The sequence below is a fragment of the Brachyistius frenatus genome, unplaced genomic scaffold (assembly GCF_029030835.1).
Source record: "Brachyistius frenatus isolate BFR_SWC_R1_liver_20210118 unplaced genomic scaffold, ASM2903083v1 Contig_13, whole genome shotgun sequence".
NCBI lineage: Eukaryota > Metazoa > Chordata > Actinopteri > Embiotocidae > Brachyistius > Brachyistius frenatus.
Genome location: NW_027210612.1, coordinates 157,027 through 182,727, shown reverse-complemented (window position 1 = coordinate 182,727; position 25,701 = coordinate 157,027). Strand labels below are relative to the sequence as shown.

General features: G+C 41.8%; 4 protein-coding genes across 5 annotated transcripts; 2 read left to right on the top strand and 2 right to left on the bottom strand.

Moving 5' to 3' along the window:
• The first annotated feature begins 3,089 nt into the window (after window positions 1–3,089).
• Window positions 3,090–10,839, top strand: hps1 (HPS1 biogenesis of lysosomal organelles complex 3 subunit 1). Its single transcript, XM_069692620.1, has 18 exons — window positions 3,090–3,228; window positions 4,136–4,353; window positions 4,484–4,618; window positions 5,099–5,241; window positions 5,330–5,438; window positions 6,442–6,602; window positions 6,732–6,834; window positions 6,929–7,013; window positions 7,267–7,322; window positions 7,423–7,590; window positions 7,803–7,982; window positions 8,276–8,349; window positions 8,443–8,580; window positions 8,777–8,842; window positions 9,031–9,175; window positions 9,852–9,965; window positions 10,079–10,161; window positions 10,242–10,839. Exons 2-18 carry the CDS (start codon window positions 4,237–4,239, stop codon window positions 10,402–10,404), a joined length of 2,040 nt encoding a protein of 679 aa, XP_069548721.1. The 5' UTR covers window positions 3,090–3,228; window positions 4,136–4,236; the 3' UTR covers window positions 10,405–10,839.
• Window positions 10,840–11,100: 261 nt separating this feature from the next.
• On the bottom strand, window positions 11,101–13,707 carry st3gal7 (ST3 beta-galactoside alpha-2,3-sialyltransferase 7). 2 transcript variants are annotated; one of them, XM_069692568.1, is made up of 7 exons: window positions 13,251–13,707; window positions 13,040–13,166; window positions 12,615–12,952; window positions 12,325–12,511; window positions 12,052–12,192; window positions 11,581–11,730; window positions 11,101–11,486 (listed from the first exon to the last, which is right to left on the bottom strand). In XM_069692568.1, the coding sequence occupies exons 1-7, from the start codon at window positions 13,388–13,390 to the stop codon at window positions 11,400–11,402; spliced, it is 1,170 nt and encodes a 389-aa protein (XP_069548669.1). In that variant the 5' UTR covers window positions 13,391–13,707; the 3' UTR covers window positions 11,101–11,399. The 2 variants fall into 2 exon arrangements, with proteins under 2 accessions (XP_069548669.1, XP_069548671.1); XM_069692570.1 differs by having other exon boundaries at window positions 11,101–11,483.
• A 705-nt stretch (window positions 13,708–14,412) lies between these two features.
• ankrd2 (ankyrin repeat domain 2 (stretch responsive muscle)) lies at window positions 14,413–16,829 on the top strand. The gene is made up of 8 exons (XM_069692602.1): window positions 14,413–14,482; window positions 14,618–14,688; window positions 15,373–15,480; window positions 15,573–15,671; window positions 15,812–15,910; window positions 16,081–16,179; window positions 16,273–16,371; window positions 16,704–16,829. The coding sequence occupies exons 1-8, from the start codon at window positions 14,413–14,415 to the stop codon at window positions 16,827–16,829; spliced, it is 771 nt and encodes a 256-aa protein (XP_069548703.1).
• A 1,681-nt stretch (window positions 16,830–18,510) lies between these two features.
• morn4 (MORN repeat containing 4) lies at window positions 18,511–24,123 on the bottom strand. Its single transcript, XM_069692618.1, has 5 exons — window positions 24,058–24,123; window positions 23,152–23,225; window positions 21,395–21,509; window positions 21,192–21,301; window positions 18,511–21,105 (listed from the first exon to the last, which is right to left on the bottom strand). The coding sequence occupies exons 2-5, from the start codon at window positions 23,216–23,218 to the stop codon at window positions 20,957–20,959; spliced, it is 441 nt and encodes a 146-aa protein (XP_069548719.1). The 5' UTR covers window positions 23,219–23,225; window positions 24,058–24,123; the 3' UTR covers window positions 18,511–20,956.
• Between the last annotated feature and the right edge of the window lie 1,578 nt (window positions 24,124–25,701).

Here is a 25,701-nt window from a genome sequence, read left to right as displayed (position 1 = left end):
TTTGATTCCTGCATGACCGGCTAATACTTTTCATGTGAGACATGATGGAGATCTGAAGAAGCACATGATGGCAAGTAGAAGCAAAACAAACAAATGTGTGATTCATACTTTCACAGGAGCACAAAGAGAGGGCAGAAATATCTTTGTAGAGAAATGCCATCAAATCTCAAATTCTAGCATCATCTTTAAACAATGCTGCCATAGTACACTCTTCACTCACTCACTCAAACACAAAACTGTTACACTCTTTGGTCCCAGATGTGGAAGCAGCTGGAGCAAGTCTTTGCAGTGGGGACAGTGCTCGCCTGTCACTGCATGAGAAAGCTGCTGATGGGAAACATGAAGCCAGGATGGATTAAAATGTCCAGAGCTCAGCTTTGGCCCAGACAGACTGAACCTGAGCCACGCTTCGCTCAATGTCTGCTGATGCATAGACAACTGGGGTCTGCTTAGTAGGCTCGTGTCGAAGGGAAATGAAGGACTTGTGTTAGAGCTTGTGTGCATCTTTGATTTATCACTCGGGTGCCTTCAGATTCTCCCGCACAGGCCTAGAAACGGATTTCTGTACTGTAACGTTTCATGGCAGTTAGTCGTTAACACTGGCGGTCCGTCAAGAGACGTGATCCAAAGCATGTACCTCTAATTATATTTTTGTTTTAAGTTCCACTCAGGCGACATAGGGCTCTTGCTTTCATGTAAGAAGCAGAAATGTTTGGTCTCCGAAATTAACTTCAGGAACAGTCTCATTTCACATGTGGTTCACTTTAAATTGTTGACATGTCAGAGTCAAACCAGACTTGTTCACACCTGGACTGTTTCATCTGAGGTCTTGTGAGGAGGAAAATACCATGCAGAGCGTACAGCATATGCACACTTAGATGCACTTAGTGCAGTCTATATTTTGAAAGCCCAGTAAGAGAAAGCAGATCCGGTGAGGGAGAGAAAGATAAGTATCTTGAAATTGGAGTTGCACTTGCTCCAGAATACTGGTTTAAATGAGTTGTCAGTGTGAGTTTAAAATATCATTAGATCAGCTATATATTGATATGGATTCCACATTTGAAGTGAATGCCAGGCCAGCACTCAATCTAAATCATGTCTAATCGAAAGTATGCTTGTTGAGTAAACCCACTGCCTCTTACCTGAAAGTAACGGGTTAACAATCGACCCGAGACAAAGTTAACAATGAGGCTTTAGTAAACTTTCTGACATTCAGACCAGGATCTTATCAAGCCAATCCATGGAAATCTTTTTGTTTGGCTAACTCCGGTTCATATAAACCCGTACCTTGTGATAACAACTGCTGGGCATCACTTCCTCTGAAAAAATCGAATTGTGTTGTGATTTAGGAGGACTGCACCGTGTCTGGCCACTTCTGCGTGACAGTGTCTCCTTAGTGGAGGTAACCGGTACCCAGGCCCGCCGAACACTGTTTATACTCCGTGATCCATTTTGAGACATGCAAGGCCCGCTTGCCCTGTTAGCAAACACTGAGGATTTCATGATGTTTACTCTGTATATACAGGAGTCGGCTTAAATAAGACTTCCATGAATGCTGGATCTCTAGAAAACTGATGGACTAGATTAGACTTTGGCCCGCAAAATAGAACTCTTGGCATTTTGGACCATTTTGACCCGAGCGAGGGTTAATAAAACATAAATATTTATGTTACTATGGGGTTTCTTTGCTCTGCTCAGGAGCCAAGCATACAATCTGTGCAGGGTATTATGATATAACACAGATTTGTTGAAGCCATCAAAACATTCTCTGAGAAACAGCCCGGTGTTCGGTGTAATTGTGTGTACTGTATGCAGCCTGTAATGTACAGTACCCTGCAAAGCCTTCACGCGCTACAATTGAGGATGCTTTTTTTTATATATATATATATATCTATATATATAAATAATGCCCTGAGTGTTTTTGATTTAGCAATGAACCTTTACACGAAGTGCAGAAAACAGTCACGCGTCACGTGCCCATGCCTAAACGCACACGCATCAGCTTTTTAAAAACGTTTCATGTCAAATTAAGCTGCATTATAATCTGAATTCATTCTTTCACTTTGAAAGCCTTAAGACGTTCATTTTGGACGTGTTAAGTCGTTAATAGTTAATATGTTAAGACGTTACTTTTGAACATGTTACTTTTGAATGTGCGAAGACATTCATTTGAACCTCTTGTAAGTTTGCATGTAACGGTTGTCTGTTTGGGGTTGCTGTCATGCTGCTGAAAGAATTAGGGACCAACCAGACGCCTTCCTACGTCGGCTGTTTTCCTGCAAGCGTGTACGACCCTCGTTTCCAAAGAAAGTTGTGACATTTTGTCAAATGTAAATAAACACAGAATGCGATGATTTGCAAATCCCGTAAACCCATATTGAGTTGGAAAATAGATCAAACAGACAACATGTCAGGTGTCGAAACTGAAATAGTATTTATTTTGAAATTGATGATGGCAACACATTTGAAAATAAATTGGGATATGTAGGTCTATGTCTTCCACAAGATGTTCCCTTGATGAAAAGTATGTATGTCAAAACAAATATAGCATTATGTTTACAATGTCTCGTTAATTTAACTCTCTCTCATGTAACAATGTTGTGTTTTAGTATATCAGAGGTTTGTCTAAAAAAAATATATCCCAGAGGCTTGTGGTCAATTTTATTCCTAGAAATAAGATTTGCTGTTTGTTTTTGTGTACTTTTTCCTGCAATTGTTCCCAATGGATTACTTTAATAGGCATATTTTCTAATAGATTTGCACAACATGGCAAAAATAACGCACGTAACTCTTTCTAATCCCAATCTCGACCACGACCCTGCATTCCCGAAATACCAAACTATTATTTTGTACCACACAGCCTCCCAGTCATGTGGCCCGGTTTACCAGCACATGACTTTTCCTGCCTCAACTGATCGTCAGGCCCGTGGTGGGGGCAAGCCGCAGAAAGGAAACGGCGTCTTTACCAGGAACAATTTATCCAGAGGCAGTCTTTACACCCCTCCCCACCGATCGCTCTATTAGCTCTGAGTGTATTTAGATAAGCACCGACTTCCGGCCGCTGATGTCACATGACTCGGTGGTGCTGTGTGGAGCTGCGGCGGGGGAAGGAAGAGGGTCAAGCCGCGATGAAAACGGCCAGAAGCTGCACGAAAACCTGAGACGTGCCGGAAAACGGAGACGCTGGACCGAGATATGCTGTGATCACCCGGCGCAGAAAACCCCGGAGTGAGTTGTTGTGACATGGCCTTTGAATGTGTGTTCAGCACGTCGGCGAACTGTGTGGACGCATAGAGGAAGTTAGAAAGTTGGTAAGAGGAAATAACTTAAGACTTCAGGTAAAACACGGACTGCATTTACGGATCGGACCACCTTCACGTGATAAAAACAAAACAAAACATCCAGACTTTGGGTTTTTGCATCAACAGAATAAGACGTTCAGGCGAGTTCAATATCTATCGAACAGCGATACGGTTCCCACGTTTCGGTGAATTAGTTCCCACGTTTTGATTCGCCTACCTGTCCGTAAATACAGGCATTACGGTGCAACTTCGCTTTGGGATGAGTTATCAAAATATGTTGAGAACAATTGCTTTGCAAGGGATTATTATTCAATAAAAAAAAATCCATTAACGAGGATATTGAGAGTTTATGGGTTATATATGCTGACTTTGAAGATGCCATCGACCTTATGGTTGGTCAGGTGACACTTAAAGCAGGTGCAGTGCACTTCAGGCTTAGAGGACAAAGCCTTTTGTGCTGTGCTGTCTCTCTTTTATATAAACTCATCTCGTGCGCATGAATTAATCAAAACGTAAAAATATTTCTCATTGGCATTTGCGAATGATTTTTTTGTTTTTGTTTTGATAATTCACTCTCTCTTTGTGGTCAGTGTGAATGGACGAAGGCCTGTGTGTGCTGCTCATGGTGTTTACATTAAACTGAAGATTGTATAGAGATTCAAGTCAAACTTTTAAACTTTATCCTTATTTAATGACAACTTTTTCAGATAATCAAATATGAAATGCATACATAGACATTAGGGTTTTTTTACACGCCAGATCTCAATGCTTGACAAAATTCCTCCGTCGACTCTGTTTAATGTCTTTTGTCTCAATACTTTTTTTTTTTATAGTTTTCTTCACAACCATATGCCCGTGGAGTCGTTGGAGTAAATAGGACCGCACATTAAATCAGAGCAAATTAAATCAGGACAGGAGCGCATCTGTGGTCCAGATGAAGTGCCTGCTGATAGCCAGTGAGAGCGCCGAGGTCCTTTTCTATTGGACAGACCTTGAATTTCAGCAGAATATCCAGGAGCAGTATGGAGCCTCTCAGGAGGAGGGCCAGGGGGTAAGGCGGAAGAAAATCACATGCAACAGATACATCTGCTTTTGAACTTACCTCCTGTGGTTGATAGAATAAATCTTCATTTCTAACTTTTTCTAACTACATTTTTTCTTTTCTGTGTTTGGACGGTCAGCTTCCGGCCTTTGAGGACAGCATCAGCACTCAGTTTGCTCCCATCATTATCTCCCACAGCACCATGATGGACAGGCAGGGGGACAGCTACACCTCCTTCACCACAGAAAACAACCACATCTATGTGCTACACCAGGTAGGGCCCTTCTTCATCCCTGCCCAAGTCTCCAGATTCACTCTCTTCATGTTATAATTTGATGACATTGAATTCATTGCGCAATAATAATAATAAAAAAAGGCTGTAATCCAGATCTCCTTTGACCTAGTTCTGAACTGTTCTAATGTACAGTATGAAGAACTTAAACTTCAGGAGCAGCGCTCTGACCTCATTACAGGCCTTTCTCTCAGTGAAGCGTCACGTTTGTCATGTGAGTTGTGTTATGGAATCAAACCAGGCTTTGTCCTCCTGCAGCACATGATACAGTCACGGAGTCCGAACACTGGACGCGTTTCAGGTTCACTCAGTGTCAGCAGCCTTTTTTTTTTTGTGCGAACATTTAATCCTAAGAGAAGACAAAGATCAGGATGGAGATTCAGACAACCATCGTCACTTTATTTTCCATTTTATGTGCTCGGGGCCATATTCAATTTCTCCGGGTTTATTTTGTGTCCTCAGTTCGACGAGTGTCTCTACATTGCTGTGAATGGAGATGGTGAGGAGAAGGAGGATGACCTGAGGAGGAAAATCTACGTGATGAAGAAGATGATCGAGGTCCGCTTTGGCATGGTCACACTCAGCGGGAGCCTCCTGAGGAGAGAGTGAGACATGTTGTTGTGCTCCTTCTTGGCGCAGGACACTTTGAATCGGGCCTGCGGTTGATACCCGATCTGTGATGTTTGTCCCCAGGCTGCGTCCTCAGGACACGGAACAAAGGGCGAGGCTGTGGACGCATCTGCAGAGCCTGCTGGAGACCTACAGCCACTTACGGGAGAACGACCAGAGCTTCTTAGTGGAGGTGCGGCTCTCTGTTACTTTATACAGCATGTTTTACGGGGAAATTCTGCGTTTTTGTTGTTGTTTTTTTGTAGTTTTGACCAGTTTTACTATATATGAGGCAAAATGTATTCAGCTTTACAGTGAAGCGCAGACGCAGACTTTAGCCATCTTGATACAGAGTCAAGCCAATATATTTCTCCTCACAGGAGTCTTGAATGCAATAAAGCCTAGCAAGAACTTATTGAGCTGTCAGTGTTATGACAATGCACAAAATATCACTTGTTAGTGAAGCTCTGATCATCTATTATGATTTTTGGAAAAATGACAAGAAACCAAAATATATTGTTCTTACTGTATCTGCTCCCCATTTCTGTTTTCATTTAGTTTTTTTTAACAAACTGTGTGTGTCCACCGTTCATCTATGTATGGTTGAGATTAAGTCTGTGATCTTTAATCTTGAGTGCTCAAGTAGAAATGACAAGCACATGGTTCAGGCTTTATCTGCAAAGTTTTCTGTTCAGCTTCTAAGTGAAGCAGTTTACAACTTTAAGTTCTCCTTTTTAAAATGTTGTGAAGTTTTTTTTTTCTGTTTTTTTTCAGAATTATTCAAAGTCTTATCAGAAAACCTCACTTTTACATAGTAACAAGATGAAGTTACATTGGATTCCCCTTTTAAGGCTTTGAGTTCAGAATTACCGTGTTCGGTCAAAGTAATTTTGGATGAATGAATCCATACATCTGGATTAAAAAAAAAAAAAAAAAAAAAGCTCTCCGTTTTCTTTCTCTCTCTCGCTCTCTCTCTTTGTTCCGACGTTCACCATCTTTTACTTGTTCGAGTTTCTTTCTCTCTTCTCTCATGGTTTCGAAACAGTGAAAGTTACGTTCCAGACATCATTTTCGTGGCTTTGTTGCCGTTCGTATTGAACATTTGATTTCTCATCCAATAAAACACATCTTTGTCGAGGGGGGGGGGAAAAACAACAACTTGACTGCTCTCATGTCGTCTCCTCCCTCTCTCTCAGGCGGTGGAGAGGCTGATCCACCCCACGCTGTGCGAGCAGTGCATAGAATTTCTGGAGCGGCGATTAGTTCAGCAGATCAACAGCAGTGCGGAGAGAGCAGGAGAGGAGGTGTTGCATGCCTTCATCCTGGTGCACACAAAACTGCTTGCTTTCTACTCCAGGTACAGATGCTTCCATAAAGCCATCGCATTTATTTCATAACTTGCACTCTTTCTCATTTTCAAGTCTGCATTTATCTGATTTGTATTTTTCGTGTAAAATATTTCCTCTTTTCGCTGCTTTCATTCCAGCCGCAATGCGAGTACACTCACTACCTCAGACCTCCTGGCCCTCATCATCATGACACAGAATATGTATCCTAGCAACGTAGACGTGGATGACGCAAGTCCTGAGGTGCGCGGCACCAACAGACACTCGAACAACACCTCCACAAAAAAAAACTGGTCACCTTGTTTCTGAGCATGTTTCTGTGTTTATTTCTGTGAAGGACATTGAGAACACATCTGGTTCTGGTCCTGAAAGTTTCTACACCCCAGAACCCTCCCCTACTGACAGAGACTCAAGCAGTTTAGGTGGGCTGTCGAGTAGAGTTTGTGTATTTGGATTTATTCACTTATTTCTTTCTGTATGTGTCATTATGTAAAAGACAGTTTGTTTAAGGCAGAGAGGGGGCGTAAGTGCCAAAGAGAGCTCTTCTCTTCTCTTTTAAGTCTTGTGTCTTCGACCATATGACAAACATACGGTCCACATACACAGAGTATATTATTTATCATTAAAGTATACTGTATGTATTTTCTTTTATTGTGTGTTTGTGTGTGTCACCAGACAAGCCGGTGAGAGAAAGCACTCCTGTGTTTGAGTTTGTGGACCCAGACATCCAGGTGAGAACATATTTCAATGCAACATAAACCATTTATTTATTTATTTTTAGTTGCAGTGGCATCTGTGATATAACTGGAAAAAAAATTCTGATGTCTTCAGATGGCAGAGGACAGCTTGCACACTCTGGAAGTTAGTCCACCTGACCAGTCAGCCCCTCACCGAGTCTTCTTGGAGGTCTTACTCAAAGATGGGCTGTATCCCATGATGCCTCACTCCATGTACTGTCTCCCGCTGTGGCCTGGCATCACATTGGTGCTGCTAACTAAGGTTTGTGGATGCTAACAAACAACAATGTATGCACCTGCTTCCCCAGTAAGCTTACGTGCACCCACAGTATCTTCCACACGCCCTTCTTTCTGTCTGGACTTGTTGCAGTTTGGGGCCAGGAGGGGGCGTGTTTGTGACACATTTTTTTCACACAGTATCTAAGCATCTATTTGCTCCCTTGTTGTGCCAATTATACTTTATATTTATCTCAGATTCCCACCAGTGCAGTGGCCATGTCGGTGTATACATTTTTGGAGGCCTTCGCCAAGCTGGAGAAGCGATTAAGTGAAGGCAAAGTAGGTTCAGCTGCTGCTAGAGGCCCGCTTACGATAAATGACATCCGCAGCAAACTGGATAAATTCATCAAAGCCCTGGGGCCGAGTGAGATACAGGTATGGCTTTTTGTGTGTGTTGTGTACCAACATTGTTTTTGTGTTCTACAATTTGTCTTCTTTTGAATCAAGCTTTTACATCTCACCAGTGCATCCAACACAAATGGAATTCTTTTGTAAAACACACAAGTAGATATATAGTACATGTATAAGTGGAGGGTGACATCATATATATTTGTTTATTTGTGTGTTTTTTTTAATATATATATTGTTGTTGTTGTTTTTTTCACTTTTTAGATGTGAACAAAAATAAGATCTGCTCTTTGTTCCTTCATCTTTGTTCCTCTCTCTAGTCTGCACAGTTACAAAATGTCTGGATGGAGTTCAAGAACCGAGCCTTCAGAGGAGGACCTGGCTTCACCAGAGAGTAAGTCTGCTGCAGCCCTCTGCTGGCCAAGTGGCCCCACAGCAAAGCAGTTTTGTGATCCTTTGACTCATTGCACTTGTGTTTTTGTTTTAGCCTTATCCCATGGTGTAAGAGTATGAAGACCCAGCTGTGTGGCATATACCGACAGTGTTTTCTTGTCGAGTCTGGAGCAGCCGACGCTCCTCGGCGTCTCTCCACCGGCCTGCAGGAGAGAGCCCAGACCATGGTGCAGTGAGTATCAGCCTGCTGAGCGTCTTCTTATTGTTACCTTATTTGTTTTGTTTTCAAATCTGAGTCAGTTCTTAGTAAACCTATCCCTGCAAGACACTTCACAGCAGCATCCTTCATTGTTCATGTGTGTCTTCTTCCTCTCCTTGCCTTTTTCTTATTTTTCTGTCACACTCTCTCTCGCCCCCCCTCCCCCCAGAGAGAAACTGATGGACTGGAAGGACTTCCTGTTGGTGAAAAGCAAGAGGAATATCACCATGGTGTCATATCCTATCAGCAAAATAATCCTGCTCCCTGTGATTTTTGAGCACTGCTTTCCACAACACTTCATTTTGTTATATTTCTGGAAGTGCATGCGTATTTTAGGGCTCCTAGCAACATGCATTCACCCAGAAAACCCTATGCAGTATCCTGTTATCTTGAGTGTATTGATCTTGACCCAGTTAATCTCACTTACCTGGAGGATTTCCCAGGCCTCATCCATTTTATCTGTGTGGACCGATCCAGCGGCCAAATGATCGCGCCGTCGCTCAACATCACAGAACGCACCACGTCTGAACTCGGGAAGGGACCAGTAGCTCAATACATCAAAAACAAGGTCAAATAAACAAGGCCTCATTTTTAGTCTATTGTTGTTTTCAGTGCAAATAAGAGTAATAGTAAGTTATTAAATAGAATTTTAATGCCGCTGATCGGATTTGTTAGGTTTCAACAAGCTTTCAGCTGTAGAATTCTTCGTACATCTTCTTTTTTTTTTTGCTTCATGAATAGTTGATGTTTTCAGGAATAAATTTGTGTTTCCTCATTAAGAGAGTAATAAGATGATGATACCATTCTCACATCTGTAGTGTGAAAATGTAATTAGAATTGGCAGCTCATTAGATTAGCTTTGCATAAAGACTGGAAACATGGGAATGAGTTCCTGGACGACCTCTAGAGACTCCAGGAAGTTACAGCTCGAAGCCAAGAGATATTTCTGCATATAACACCTGTCAAACAGTGTTGTTTTTAACACTTTGATTTTTGTACAGATTAAACAAACAACCTGTTTATTAGTCACATTTTATACGAGCTGGTTGGTGGATTTTTGTTACCATTTGACAGCTAGATTAGTTTCAGCCCCTTTCCCCTTGTCTTTGTACAAAGCTTTGGTCAAAAGTTTGTAGCTTCATATTACTTGTACAGGTAACGGAGAACAAAGTGAACGGGCATAATTTGTATATGTTGTTAGTTTTTGTCTTAAATGAATCTCTCTTTACCAATCCATACTAAAGGTGTGGAGCCTGGTCCGCACAACACGGGGCTATCTTCAGAAGGGTTACTCCACTGTCACATTGCGCGATGGAGACTTTTACTTCTGCTACTTCCTCTGGTTTGAAAATGAAACGGTAAGTTACTGGCATTTCATGTTTCTTTTTGGGTTTTTTTGCAACTATATTAAAAATCTAAATCAATTTAAAACCCTTAACGTTAAACATAATGTCTATATCTGATTAATCAGGGCTACAAGTTAGAGGCAGGGGAAATGCCCACCCTGCCCGATGACTCTGCGCCCATCGGGATGCTTGCCTGGGACTACTACAGGTAAACAGCCTGGCATGACAAAAGTGGATGTGATTCATTTAAAAGGTCATTCTCCTGGCTAAATAAAGTGTCTCTGGCAGGAAGCTTCTTCGTTACTACAGTAAGAATCACCAGGGTGAGGCGGTGAAGTGCTACGAGCTGCTGACGGTTCACCTGGGGGTCATCCCCACCGACATCATCCTGCAGCACTGCAGACAGCTAGCAAGCAAACTGTGGGAGCCTTCACGCAACCCGCTGCTGTAGACACACACACACACACACACACACACACACACACACACTTGAACTGAGTCAGTGTGACCAAGGTACACGTTTGTTGTATTGCCAAGACCTCACTATAGATATAGCATATCATGAGCCTGCGTTTCATACTTCCAGATTTATTTTTTACTGTGTATTAGGTTGTTTCCTATGATAGGTCTGAAATAATTTATCGGAAGCACTTGCATTTAATATTAGCACAATCAAACGCTGTTGTGCACTTATGCACCATTACGTAGCTTTTATGAAGTATATTGACAATTTCGCCCTTGAAGTTTTGTAGATTTTAATATATGCTTGATTGCTTACTGTGACCTGTTTTCTATTTATTAGGAATGCTGTATATGTATATTGTTAAACTTTTTATTTTTTTTTTACTTATTAAAATTTGCTACTTTAATAAAATTCAGATACTGACCATTTTTGCCTTTATTGCTACTAGTGTCATATATATATATATATATATATATATATATATATATAAATATGAATGAAACATGCAAAAGTAATTATTGCATATCTTTCTTAATGTCGATTATTTTAGGAAAATGATACGAATAGTCTCACATTCCATTGTTTATCGAGTCTTTGTAAACAGAATTGAAATTGCACTGACTATTGCATTTATTAGAGTCCTGTGTGTGTGTGTGTGTGTGTGTGTGTGTGTGTGTGTGTGTGTGTGTGTGTGTGATGACACAATTATCACTTCTGTGACAATTGTAACAGCTGTTGATTTAACACATTTAATCAAACCGGGATGAGAAACACTTTAAGTTGGTCTCTACAACAATATAACATGTGGAGTTTAATGTGCTCCTTCATCAGTCAACCCTGCAGACTGTGAGCATTTTAAAGGTCAGGTCCCGCTGTGTATGGTTCTTCCGGCGGGGCACAATATGGACGAGTGCATACGCCTGTATACACATAGCGAGAAGGGGGGAGTGCATGTAGGCTTCAGTATATAATCAGTCTTTGACTCAGAGAGCTCCTGTGAGGTCAGTCACAGCTCCTGAAGCCACCAGCTCCCTCAAGAAGAGTTTTTCAGCACCGACATCATGCACCTGCTGAACGATAATAAAAATAGAAACAAACCACTGGAGTAAAAACATGAAGCTCACGAGTCTCCCCGCCACTGTTTGGTCATCAGTCGAAACTTACGTGATACTTCATGGTGTCCATGCGGATGGTCTCGTAGTAGTGAAGCCTGGCATCTGGGTGTTGCATGTCGTACCCAAACCCTGCCAGGCTCACCTGGTCACACAGCTGCAAAGCCATCACCACTGCAATGGCACCTGTTGTTGGCACCGTCTTGTTGAAGAGAAGAAATTACATTTTGTCTATTAAGCACCAACTATTCAGCAATATTTTGTTCAATAGGATTTATAAAGCATTACTGCAAAAATCCTCCTAAGGGTGGCGAATAAATATTTGAACTGACGGTTGCTCGTCGTTCCCTAACAATTTCTCAGCTTACATTCAATTCATGTCTTAGGCAGATGTGCTGTCGTTGATTCCTCCAGTTTAAATGGAGTGTTATATGAAACCATACAAAAAAAACCAAACACGAGCAGAATGTGAGCATGTTTGTCGTAAAGGGATTAAATATAGAGTGTGCATGTTAAAACTCACATTTCCCTGTTTCAGAGTATATTTCTGGAGCACTATTGCCGTCTTGTGAACAATCTCCGGGTGGAGGATCTTGAAGTTTTCTGCTTTCAGGGGAATGTCATCCACCACCTCCCTCCAGAACCACATTTTGGACCAGAAGCTCTATAAAACAAATACATGGGATGTTGAGCATGTGAGGCAGGGAGTGTGATAATGTGATAACATTGGTGTGACACTCGTGGCTTACGTAATACACCATTTCAGTGTGCAATGTTTTTTATGATGCAGGCTCACCAGAGGCTTTTTGGTGATGACAGAAGTGAACCAGTCCAGATCCAGGCTCTTAAAGACCACCAGAGCAACCATGCTGGTCTTTTTGTACTCGTTTGCAGAGTGAGGCGCTCCCTCTGGGTAGATCAGGCGGATGGTGGTGTGTGAACCAGCGTCCCTCTCAAAGCCAGGCACCGGAGCATTATTCAGCCTGGTAACAAAGATCTATCTATGAAAGTGATTGTATATTGCTGATGCAGTGTGTTTTCTTCATTCCTTTAATTTTAGCCTCATTCAAATTGTGGCACACATACCTGATGATGACGTCATACTGATCTATATGGGATCCAAGATGACTTCCTTGAAGAACCCCGCCGCTGCCCACCACCACACATCGCCTGCAGCTGCCTTTTCTCCTCAGTGATGGAGGCAGGCCCGGTTGAGGCAGAGAGGCGAGAGCCAGGGCCAGATGCGCCTCGCTGCCCTGGAGCCCCAGAGGAGGGGACAGATTCCACGGCTCACGCCTGTCCTGCTGCACAAACACGGGGATGTCCAGGAGGCCTGCAGAACAGAGCTGGGACTTCGGTTGGTTCAGACACCAGCGAGGTTTACAGGGTTCTGACAGCAGCGAGGCCGACCGATTCAGTAAGCCCTGAACAGAGGAGCAAATGTTTAAGTTAAGTTTGGTAAGAGTAAAGAAATGATCTGAAATGCTTTCTAAGATGTATACAGTACGTACTACATCTTTGGGATGTTGGTGGTCATCGCTGACGGGTGCCAACTTATCCAAGGGAAAATATGCAGGAACCAGAATAGCCAAGTAGCATCCGATTAGAAGCAGCAGGCTGAAGGCAAAGTTCTCCCTCCTGTACATCAGAGAATATGTGAATTAACTCTCTAGCATTAATAACAAGCCAAAGAGATGAATACAGTGCTTTGCAAAGATATACCTGCTGAGAAAAAAGTCCCAGGAGTCAGTCTTTGTGATAACTCTCTGTCTGTGGAAGACGGGTGTTGGTGTTGGTGTTGTCGTCAGCAGCGGGGAGCCATCGTCTGGGTCCTCCGCACTCAAGTGATTCAGCGTCACCATGGCACCTATACTTACACACACACACACACACACACACACACATGACTGACACCATAATACTGAGTTTAATCTAAATCATTTGATAACATTAATGTCATGAAGTAATGCTGCTTGTCTGTATTGTAGAGACCAACATGATCGTTTTATAGAGCTCAGAGTAACATGTTACCTATTTAAATGCCAGCAAGCACTGTCTTTTTAAATTATTTCTTGGCAGAATAGCATCAAGAGAAACATCACCTTGAATAATACAAACAACATAACCCACAGCCAGCCTGGTCGAGATGTAAGCTGATAGTTAACTGTCTCCTTGTCTGTGCTCCGTGGTTGCGAGGGTAGCAGCAAGTGGCATGTCCTGTGCAGCTAAAATGGCTGCTGCTGCTGCTCCTGCTGCTTTCTACTCCACTGGACTCTGCTACTCTTCCTTCAGTAACACCGGTTAACCATTAACATGTCACTTATTCACACAATGGCATGCACAAAAACTATCCAATGTCAAAAAGAAAATCTGTGCAGCGTGAGAGAACCATAATGAAAAAACAACAACTGTGGATGACGCTTTCAAAGTTTAAAGCACTGAAAGCTAGAATTGATTTGTAGATCAACGTATTTGTCCAATGCACACGTGCATAAATAGTTTACCTATAAAATGGTTTGGGTTAATGAAAAAAATGACCAGAGCTGTTTGATAGCACTGTTGCACGTTATCACTAGACAGCAATGAAACCTTTGTAAATAGCATAATCCCCCAAAACGGTGTGTTTATGAGGCCTGTGCTTCTGTAAAAGAGAAGTACACACTGTTGCAACCACAGAGCAGAGTAAAACCAGGAGGTCGTGGAATGAGCATAGCCTCAGCGCATGACACCCTGAAGGGTGGATGTACTTGCATATGAACTTGACAGCGAGGAAAAGAGGGAGATGGAAAGAGAGAGGGAGAATGTAGGCCTGGCAAGTACAGACATATTTACATGCTTGTGCACGCCAAAGTGCACACACACCTGTTTGTGGGGGTATAACACAATGTCCCACCATGAACCCGGCATTCCAGCCAGGAAGCCACCGGGCTCGCAGCACTTCTGTACACAGTGGCGTGCACTCAGATGTGATATCCGCCACTTTTATTTTATTTTACCCACATTATTATGGTAAAAAAAAAAAGCTTTAGCTGTTTGCACATTTCTTTACTGATTGTTTTTGTATTTTATCTTTTTGCTCTTTATTCCAGAGACAGAAAAGCTTGTGCACTTGGCAGCCAATGTGATGGACCATACACCTGGAGTGGAAAAGAAAGCCCAGGTAGGTGAGAGACACGTTGTAACTATTGTGACTTTAGTTTGGATTTCCCAGTTTTATATTAAGTGTATATTGTAGAACGGAAGTCGTTATTACTTTTATTTATTTATTTTGCTTTTCACTCATTTCTACCACCCAGAAGACGGGTTACATTCACACAGATTAACTCTATGTCACGGATACATTTTGTAAAATCCTATTGCCAGTTTAAGGGAGTTTATTAGGAATGATTATATTGTTATGGCCAAGCCTGGCCTTGCACTATGCAGTGAATTTATTTTGACATTAACACCGTCATTCCCAGCTCTCAACACCCCTTAGCCTATTTGGCACCCCTGCTTCACAAACCAATACAATCTCTCTCATCTCAGGGTTTCCAGCAGGGTTTTCTACCTTATTAATATTTCTTTCATTTTCTAGACAGAGGATAGAGTGAGGAGACTCTCATCACACTTGCACTGTGAGATTTTGGAGCTGAGTGCAGGAGAGAACATCACAGAGCTGTGCACAAAGAAAAAAAAGATCAAGCAAACATACCCGCCAGTGGTCTCTGGAGAAATCCATGTGGTGAGCTGCAATTTTCAGAAGCCTTATCTTCATTTGCACAACAGAGATATTAAAGCTGAATCGCTATCGCTCCTGTCTCTTTGTGTTTCTATGTGTGTGATTATGATTCTGTTTGGACAGACAGAACCTGTGGATACTGCTGAATTCATGAATGCAGCCTGTCAAGGCAATGTGAATGTGGTAGAAAAGTATCTGACTGATGGTGGAGACCCTAATGCCCACGATGAGGTAGAGCTTTCCCTGTTTTGCAGTAAAACAGATAAATCGATTTTAAGGTATACTAAACCAATTTCTGCTTATGATATTTGTAACCTTTCCAGTTGAAAAGGACAGCGCTACACCGTGCCTCTCTGGAGGGACACACTGCAGTTGTCCAAATGCTGTTAGAAAAAGGAGCCGATATCAACTTAACAGATCAAGTAAGATGTGTGAGCACGCTGCTTGTTTGTGGAGATGGTGATGAGATTGGGTGAGATTATCTTGTTACACTAAAGCTCCAGCTCCTCGTGGCCTGCAGTCAGCACTGCTAATAGGATGGGGCCCCCCTACTGTGTTTCAGCTGGGCTCCAGAGCCGTACACTGGGCCTGCAGAGGAGGAAGCCTGAGAGTTGTCAAAGCCCTAGAGAGCCACGGGGCTGATCTTAACGTGAGAGATAAGGTGAATGTGCCTTTTTACTCTTGCCTGCAGTTTTTTTTTACCAGAACTCCTGTCTGTGTATGTGAACACGCTCCGTCTCTTATTGATGCACAGTTGGTCCTTTATGTGTTTGAATGTGGATTTGCATATAAATAAACCAGTCACACTGCATATCAATGTCTGTACTGCAGCTGTACAGCACTCCTCTGCATGTGGCCACAAGAACAGGCCACACCGCCGTTGTGGAGTACCTGCTGTCCTGTGGTGCTAAAATCAACTCCAGGGACAGAGTATGTAGCAAGCCGACAGCGTGTTTCACTTCTGTGTTTCATCCCCTCTACTATTTGGGCCATTAATAAAATACTTTTTTTTTTTCCTTTTAGGAAGGCGACACAGCCCTGCATGATTCAGTGCGTCTCAACAGATACAAGATAGCGAAGCTGCTCGTCGTTGCAGGAGCCGACACAAAAATTAAAAATCATGTGAGGTTTGCCACCTGCTTTGCTTTTTTTTTGGTTTAGCCTAAATATGCCAATCTAATATAACTGTATGACATTTTGGAAATACGCCTACTACGTTTTGTTCTTAAAAGTTACAATGAAATATCAATACCACGCTTATGTCTTATATTTCATTACATAAAGAGAAAATGCCTCCCAAAAATTGATATGTCATTTTTACTAAACTATACCACGACTTCTTTAAAGGATAGTTATTGATCGCATATAGGGAGCTAACATGCTGTGCTTTATATCTCAACACTGTATATAGAAGACAATATGGCTCCATGCTAACAAACTGACTGTGATTACAGGAGGGAGTGACTGCAGTGCAGCAGGTAAAACAATGGCAGTGTGACATCATGGAGACCCTGCAGAGACTGGAGAAGCTGAGAGAGGTGGGAATGGTACCGCCTGAAAACACCTCAACAGAGGAGTGAATAATGCAATGTAAAGCCTTCTGCCATGGCCGAATTAACCTGTCAGGGGGATCCTGGGCGGAAAATGTCCTGTTGGGCCGCTGTCGTGGTAATATGATAAAATGACACTTTAATTAGGAATATGTACCTAGAGAACACACACAGGGCCTCTCCATATGCCACAAAATTGGTATTAATACTGCAAGGCTGCCTTGGTTGATTTTGTCAATGAGTGGTTTAAGTTCTTGAGAATGCATTTGATTACCAAAACACAAAAGACCACTGGGAAGGTGCCCACTTTGGTTGAGGCAGCCTTGACTCATACAGCATGTTTATAATGTCACTTTCTATGACAATCTGCCTCAGGTTCATATTACATCCTGCGAAGCCACTGTTGTGCTGTGTATATTGAATTTGAGGGGATTCATTATTTTATAAGAGTAATGTGACATGTGTGCAGCATCAAAATCTGTCTTTCTAGGGCATGACTGAGATTAGTGCGAACTCTTGACACTAGTAAATATCAGCCTGGACGTGACAGATTCGAAATGATCTGCTTATCTTAAAAACGACAAAAAAGAAAAAAGTATGAATGAGGAAACAAAGCTGAATTTCTCAAATCTTTAAGCCAGCCTTGGCCTTTTGATAACTGCTTTTAGAGAGCCTCATAATCTTAGGAGCACTCCGTTTCGTATCATTTTGGATGCCTTTGAAAGTTGAATTATATCAATGCTAATAGTTGGTGCTGCAGAGAAGCTGTGTTTGAATATACATCAAGAGGTCCGTGTTTTATCGAGGCAACAGACAAGGCCAGCGCACACAGTAGCACTGTGTTGGTGATGTCAGCTGACGATAGCAGAGATGACTGGTATGGCCCTGCTAAAGTCAGGGATTCAACGGGAGCTCAGTGGACATATTTTCCTTCTATCATCAGTGGCTCAAATGTTCCTGAGGGAAGTTTGTCATTCTTGCTGGGGAAACCAACAACTAGCTACTCTGCTAAGACTGTAGTTTTTAAAGTACAGTTGTAAAACTGGCTGTTCAGTTTGTTCAACAGATATCATGCCATTGTTGTAGGTTTTCTTAATGTGAATGTAAACGGCTGTCATGAAAAGCATGCTGTTACAGATTTCTGTTATGTATCGATGTGCTCATTGTAGGAAACTCATCAGATACATTATCTGCCCCACATTATACTTCCCGTTCCAAGCAAGGCTGTGCAACTGTCAGGGACAGTGGGAGCACATACCATGCTCAATGTAATACATGAGTGTTGTCCTATATGTCTTAGGCTAAACTCTGACAGAGATTTAACTGAATATTGCCATTGTAAAACTGTTTATAAACCCAGAAAAGGAGAACAGGCTCAAATATTAAGACTTAAATCTGCAGGACTCATGCATATTTTACAGCTTCAGGTTTTTCCTTTTCAATTCCATGTGAACTACAAGCAGCCTGCTGCCGTGCTGGGATGGTATAGAGTGAGAAGGGGGGGATGGGGAAATTGGAGGTTTCCTGCTGTGTTGGAGCCAAAATCCAGAGGAACCTGTTTATCCATAGATAATAGGTGATACAGTTCCTCCTTTAGATGCAAATGTCCCACAATTCAGCCTTTGTACTAGAACACCAGGAATGGCTGCAAAATTGAACCGCTTTATGTTTCAACGTCTCAATCAAACATTGTGATGCATCTTTCTTTACAACACAAGGCTTTATTAAACACATCAAACATTCATAATCATAACTATTCCAGCAGAATGAGAGGATACTGTGCAGTTATTTTCTCTACAAGCACTCAAAACAACATTATATTATTACTGATAAAAGGTAACCATGGCAATGATATTTTCCAGGCAAGTGAAAGTCTGGACAGGCACGCTTTTAAAGCACCATTTGTTTCCAGTTGGAAATGGATGTGTGATTCTCGTCTAATCAGTTCCACTCAGGCAGGAGTGTGTAGGCAAAGGAGGCTTCAGTAGGTGTGGAAACAGTGGAAAAAAGAAATACTATTACATGTTCTGAAATACAGCATATTACTATCTTTGCTCAAACATGAATGTGTGCTTAGATAGTGATACAGACGCATGCACTGATCCACTTTTCAGTCTCTAACGTTCTCTTCGGTTCGTCCTGAGTGTACTTTGTAGCATACTGCCATACCAAAACAGGCATTCAAAGCAAGCAACAGTACAGGCTCACAATATTAAGTATTGATTTTCTTTTTTTCCTTTATAGAATATAGCAACAATGAAAATCAGCAACCGCAATAATCCAGGCCAGAGATTTAAGGAATATTTACAACAGAATGTCATATCAATTCCCTGTTTAATCTTCGCCCCTTTTGTTTTTTCCTTGTGTGCTTAAAGCCCTGGTGTATTTGTCTTTATTGATTTGTCTTTATTGTTCAGCTGTAAGAAAGAAGACATGTTGACTGTTTCAGGCTTCTTTGCTTGTAGTATCATTTGATTGTCTTTGGTTGAAGTTCCATGTAAGCAACCCTTTTCATACCACGTTTACAAATGCTCTTTAAGGCCTATTAACTGTTCAAGTACACTGAATTAATTCATCCATGATCACCAAATAACTTTGGTTGGCTATATTGGTTATAAATTCTTAAACTACACTGCATTAAATAACCCTGTAATACACTTTTTACCTGACCAATCCTTAATTCATTTCAAAGTCCAGACCAAACACAATCAATGAGAATGAATATTTACTGTATATACCCCACAGGTAAAACATGTACATTATTCTTAAATATATATCTGATTTATAAATTATTTTATTCAACTGCCTCAATTAAGATCTATGACCCTACTTCAATGCTTTAAGTGGTGATTGTTGTTATTTTTGAGGATGTTCAGTGATCCAGATCTTTCAGGTTGGACAGGGGAAAACTTGACAAAATATTATCCAGCTGAGTTAAATCTCCTCTCCAATGATTACCACTGAGAACGTGGAGGTTTATTGGAAAGGGGAAATCTTCTGGACATGTGAGTGATGGGAGCAGCAACTCAGCACCAGCTTAGCAACGTGTCCCTCAGAGTGAAGGTGATTTTCAAACAGACCTCGGACTCATTAGGATGACACCGTAGGGCGAGTGATGCAGCGGAGAGTGGAGGGACAGGTCACTGTGCGTCATCTGATTTTCAATTAGACACCCTTCAACTGATCTCTTGTCCGAAAAAAAATGTCTTTAAGGCAAACGTGAATAATGATCTTCGAAAAAGAAAAACACCAGTGACGAAATGGATCTCTTGAATGATAAAGTTTGCAGCGGCACTGTTAATTAAGATGACTCCTAAAGGGTGCCCTGTGTAAACAAAAAAGTTATGTTTACATTCACCATCGCTGAGGCTTTACAAATGTGTGGAATGCATTTCCTTCCTCATAAAACATTTATAAAGCCAATTTTTGAAATATTTTAAATAATGCATTGGTTAGATCCATGTTTGGTTAGCCCACAGTCTTCTTCACTGGCTTTGTGGGGCTATTGCTGCGTTACCACCAACAACTCTTCGTCAGCAGAATAATGTGAAACCATCATTAAGAATGTGTGTCATGTTGCTCACATGCTTCTGCGCATTCATGTGCGTCCTCATGCCTGTGAAAAAACACAAAATGGAGACCCACATGTAAAAGCATCGCTCAATAGCAGTCAGGAATATCTTTAGGTTTCACTGTTGTAATGGATTGCAGCATTTTTAAGGTCAGTTCATCTATTCTAGACCTAATTTACAAACTCTTGAAAGAACCACATGTGCAATAACAATGTAAGAAGAGGTATCCCATTTTCTGAGGTTGGATGTACAAAGACTAACTATTTTACAGGAAAACACTGTTTATGAGTCCGAACAAGAGAAAAACAGCAGCGTTTGCTGTTTGCAGGACTTTTGAAGTTAAAGGTGTGCTTCATGGTGTTGTGCATTTCTAGTCAGTCATCCAGAAAAACGTCATTTGGTCAAATTGCATGTGCATTTCAAGCCACTGTGAATGCGGAACGAGGAAGATGCAAAGAAAAAAGTGATGGTGACAGAAGAGATAAAAACACAGAGTGAAGAGCTGGAGGGGAGTTTGCAACGTCCCTGAGGCCCTTCTGGAAGGTGCTGGAACCCTGAACGCGTCTCCTCCGGGGTCTATGACGGTCAAAGTGCCAGGCTGTGAGCACCGGAGGCTGACGCTTGCGCACGCTGCACCACTCCTGGACACTTCTCTCTCTTCTGCAGCTTGTGGTTTTGGAACAAGCCCTCGTTTCGTGGAACGCCATGAGTTCCATCTGGGAAAGTCAATAGCCCTGGAGGCACAGAAACAACACACTGTGACCAACCACAGTATTGACATCCTGATGGATGTGCTGTTACAGTGTGGCAACAGATTTACCGTAGCCCTCAACACGTCCGTCTTTAAATTCTCCTTCAAACTTCATACCGTCGTATCGACTGAAGACTCCCGTACCATGAAACTTTCCATGTGTGAATTCTCCTTCGTACCTGACATGGTCAAAATAGAGCAGAGTGTCATATTTCACTTTTGACGGAGTACATAAAACCTGCTTACTTTTGGTCTCTCTCTTGCTCACACACCTGGATCCATCTGTAAAAAGCAGTACACCGGAGCCATGGAAGAGTCCCTTCTCAAACTGGCCGGTGTAGCAGGTTCCATCCTGAAACTTGAGCTGGCCAACACCGTGCCTCCGACCTGAAAGTCCCACACCGACAGAGTGAGTAATGGCCCAAAGAAATCTTGACACCATAAGCTTGATTCCATTTCCCAGCACGCACTTTATCAACATGCCTCATCTGACCACTTAGCCGTTTATGGATTACAATTTCATAATATTGTGCAAAATACTGTAAGAGATGGACAACTGAGCATGACATTTGAACTTGCAATGCAGCACTAGGTTTTATATTGTAGAGCCACAACATATGTCACATGAGTCAGTTCGTGCTCGGATTTAAGTACCCCTTCACCCCCCCCCTGTCATACAAAGGTTTACTCCTGAATTAGGAGTCCCATCTGCCTCCTGTGCAGTGGGAATTACAGCAGTCTAATCCAGACGATTTTTTAGCAGGGATTTCTACTTTAGGATCCACACTGCGAAAATAGTCAAGGAATTTACTTGCATTCCCCTCCTAGTAGCCTGTGATCCACCACTGAAGCTTATAATCACGTCAGAGGGGACACACCTACAGCTGGTTTATGCCCACAATTACCACGCTGGGAAAGTGGGTGAAGTAGAATCTGGTGAAGGAGTACACAAGTTAAAACTTTAGTTGATCTAAAAGCAGCTGAAAATGATCACAAACCTAATGCCCACAGGATGGTCTTGTTGTCATATTTTCATTGATTTGATTTCTCAACAGCAGCGGACATGATGCCTCTCTAAGATTTCCCAAACACACCCAAAGTCTAATCCGGAAGATTTGACAAAGCCAGAGCTGGTAAATCTGGCTCGGTTTGTCTTGGGCTACCAATGCTAGCTAATTGGGATTTGACTAAATACCTGGCGCTTGCATGTCACTAGCGTCACAGTATGTGTGTGAGAGAGAGTTATAATCCTCATAATCTGTGCCACAGGTGAAAACTTTGACAGGATTTTTCCCCTTCACGGAGAGATTTAGATTTCAATATGCACACTTCCATGCAGATTCATGAATAGAACACTAAGATGTTTGCTCTCATTGACACTTGCAGGTGTATCTTCTCCGTAATATAAAATATTATATTCATGACTTTAGATGTGAAGAAATAATACGGAGCCAATCACAGTACTTTGTCAAATGTATACTGGAGTTTCCTAATTAAAATTGTAAACACCTTCTCTTACCCGTCACAGATGGTTTAATGAGCATCGAGCCAGTACTGAGGCAGCTCAGTTGTTACCTAAGCTAATGCCATAAGATGTGTCAGTGTTGTTAAATATGGTCACCATTTACCTGCACGTGTGCATGAGATCATGTTTGAATATTTCTTGCGTACGGGTAATTACAATTTCTTTAGAAAGGTACAGACTTGTGCTAGGCAAGCTTGCCGAAATAACGAGGTGCATGTTCAGTTTTTGCAATTTGTTACCAGTATGCAAGACTACATTACTGGTTTACATAGTCTTAAATATAGACTTTATGTAATAAACACTGAATTCCTTTCCCAGCATGTTCATTTTTACCGTATCTTTCACTCGCCTGATAAGAAAGACAGTGATGCCTCGGAGACACATTAAGAGGACTAGATGTACACTACCAAAGTAAAGTGACAGCTTGTCTTATTTCTGCAGAGACGGCGATGCTTTTCACATGCTGTAAGCTTTCTTAGAATCTGAGAAGCAAGACGGTCTTGCCTTCTTTCCACTCGCCATGGTACTCCTCCCCACTGGCATAGGTGAAAGATCCTCTGGTCAGAGTCATGGTCCCCCTGTTTTCAACACACAAATACACTCATTGACCACTGAGCAAAAACACCCACACCTTTATTGATGACAATTATGACAATTGATGACATTATTATTAGTCTCTCAGAGGGAGTTTATTTAGGACATATGGTCTTTAAAACACACAAACATAGAGTCATTGGCATTACCTAGAGAGAAGTACATCAGGCTCTGTACAATACAGCCTAATGTGGTCTCTGTCTGATTTCCTCATAAACTATGTGTAGTTTATTTTCATATTAAATTGCTGAAGGTTTCATGTCTTATAATTTTTTTTTTAAATAGGGTGGAAATGATTCCAATTTGTTGTGGTTAGTATAAGTGCATGTCAATTTGAAGTTGTCCATGGAGTTACACACCTGATCCCATGACTGTCAGCGCAGTCAACTGTTTTAATGCACAGTGCATGTTGGTTGTAGTAACGCCTTCTACACAAGAATAGACTGGAAAACGTGACAGCAGCATGACTGCAGACATAACACCTTACTGCACGGTGACCATTTCAAAAAGCATTGCTCAGGGACTCTCTTTCTTGATATAAATGAATGTGTTACAGAATGGCAGTCAGGTGTAATTTTACCCTTGCGGTCGCCATCGAATAAATACTTCATCACACCAGGACTGAAACACTCTCACGTTATTACATCTATCTAACTTAGGCTGTCAATATAGAGCAGCCTTACACGTTACTGAACAGGCTGTTTTTTTTATTTTTTATTTTTTTTTTAATGGCAATACGTCGGTGTTAATCTACTGTAACCTATAGCAACACATCTATGAGGGAAAAGCGACAACACCTACAAAGCTATCATTTACCTGCACACCACGCTTGTCGTCTCTGAAGCATGGAGAGCAGCGTTCAAAAGCGGAGGGGCGTAAAAATGTAAAAACACCGGCTGGGAAACGCACGCTGCATTCAGGGGCTGCTCGTAAAGTTGGCCGAAACGGTTGTGTTAGAGAAGCTTCACGGAAACTGAGAAATGCTTTCCTTACATTACACATTTTAGATGTCTCACCCTTTGACTTACTTAATTTTCACTTTGACCCAGAAGGACTCCACGTAGAATATTTTATATTGAGATAATCCATCCGTATAAAACGTGTTTACGTTTGTTGGCGTTTGCGCGCTACCTTGGGATTGTGACGATTACGACAGCCACTGAAGGCAACATTACGTACTGCAGTTAAGATAGACAATTACAACGGGCTTTTGGGGATTTTTCTCATGCATTTTTCTCAGACGTGGTTGCTCGGTGCTGTGTGTCACACTGGCCAGTTATATAGCCAAAGCATAAATTATTTTTCACCTCTATGGCTATCCTATGGTACTTGCCAGGATAATGGGGATCATGGGTGTTTATACCAAATTTCACATTCAATAGTTCAAAATCAGAGGATCACCAAGGCCAGTCTGGTAACCATGAATGTCCGTACCAAATTTCATACCAACCAATCCAATAAATGATGAAATATTTCTTTTCAAGAAAATTTCAAGACATGAACGTTTCTGGTGGCACTGTATAGGAACAGTCAGAGAAGCTGAATGTCTGCACAACATTTAAAACCATCAACTAAGTTAGTGAAGCTTTTTCACAAAAAGGGGGGTCCTTAATGATTGCTTGCTGTATTAAGTTTGAATAAATTCACGTGTATCCCAGAGGATTATTGATACCTGTGAATGTCAATTGTGAGATCATCATATTCTTAGTATTTACCTTCATGACCATGCTGGAAATTAAGTACTGCTGCTCACAGTTTCAGTTTTCTTGACGGTGATTGTAGTCTGGAGATGCTGTTCACATGAACGTTGGCCCAGACACTCTGAAGGGCAGACCAATCAGTGTCCAGTGTCTGTGGTTAAGTGAGATGACATTAAAGTGAAGTGTTTTTTTTTTCCAAATGTAGTTGCAGCAGTGGTAGAGTTCCAGCTGGTTTTGGCGTATACTTATTGGTTAACGACCACTCCCATAACCCGAGATCTACGCAAAGGAGGATACAACAATTGGAAACAATTCTCTATGAAGCATACCAAGACTCATATATATATATATATGCAATCAATTTGGATAGGGGCTCTTCGGGTAATTTAGTATGCTAAACGTCCCATGTTAATGAAAATGTGAAAATAATTAGTGGATCCACCCCCAAAATGTTATGGGCTGTTCATTTGCCCATGGCACACACCTCCACCAAGTTTCATGAAAATCAGGCAAGTACATTTTCTGTATTCTTGTTGACAAAACAAATCATGCTGAAAACACAACTCCCGTTGGGGGAAGTACAAATGCTAGGCCTATGGATTATTTATTAGTGTATTTATTCAGGTAGTTACTGGTTTATTGACTGGTTTAACCAAACTATTTGGTTTGGTTCCTCTGTGAGCGACTTCCTCCTCGGCGCGGGGACGCGCGCGTTCACACAGCATAGCTTCCTCTTCCTGTGCTGGTGCTGGTGCCCGCC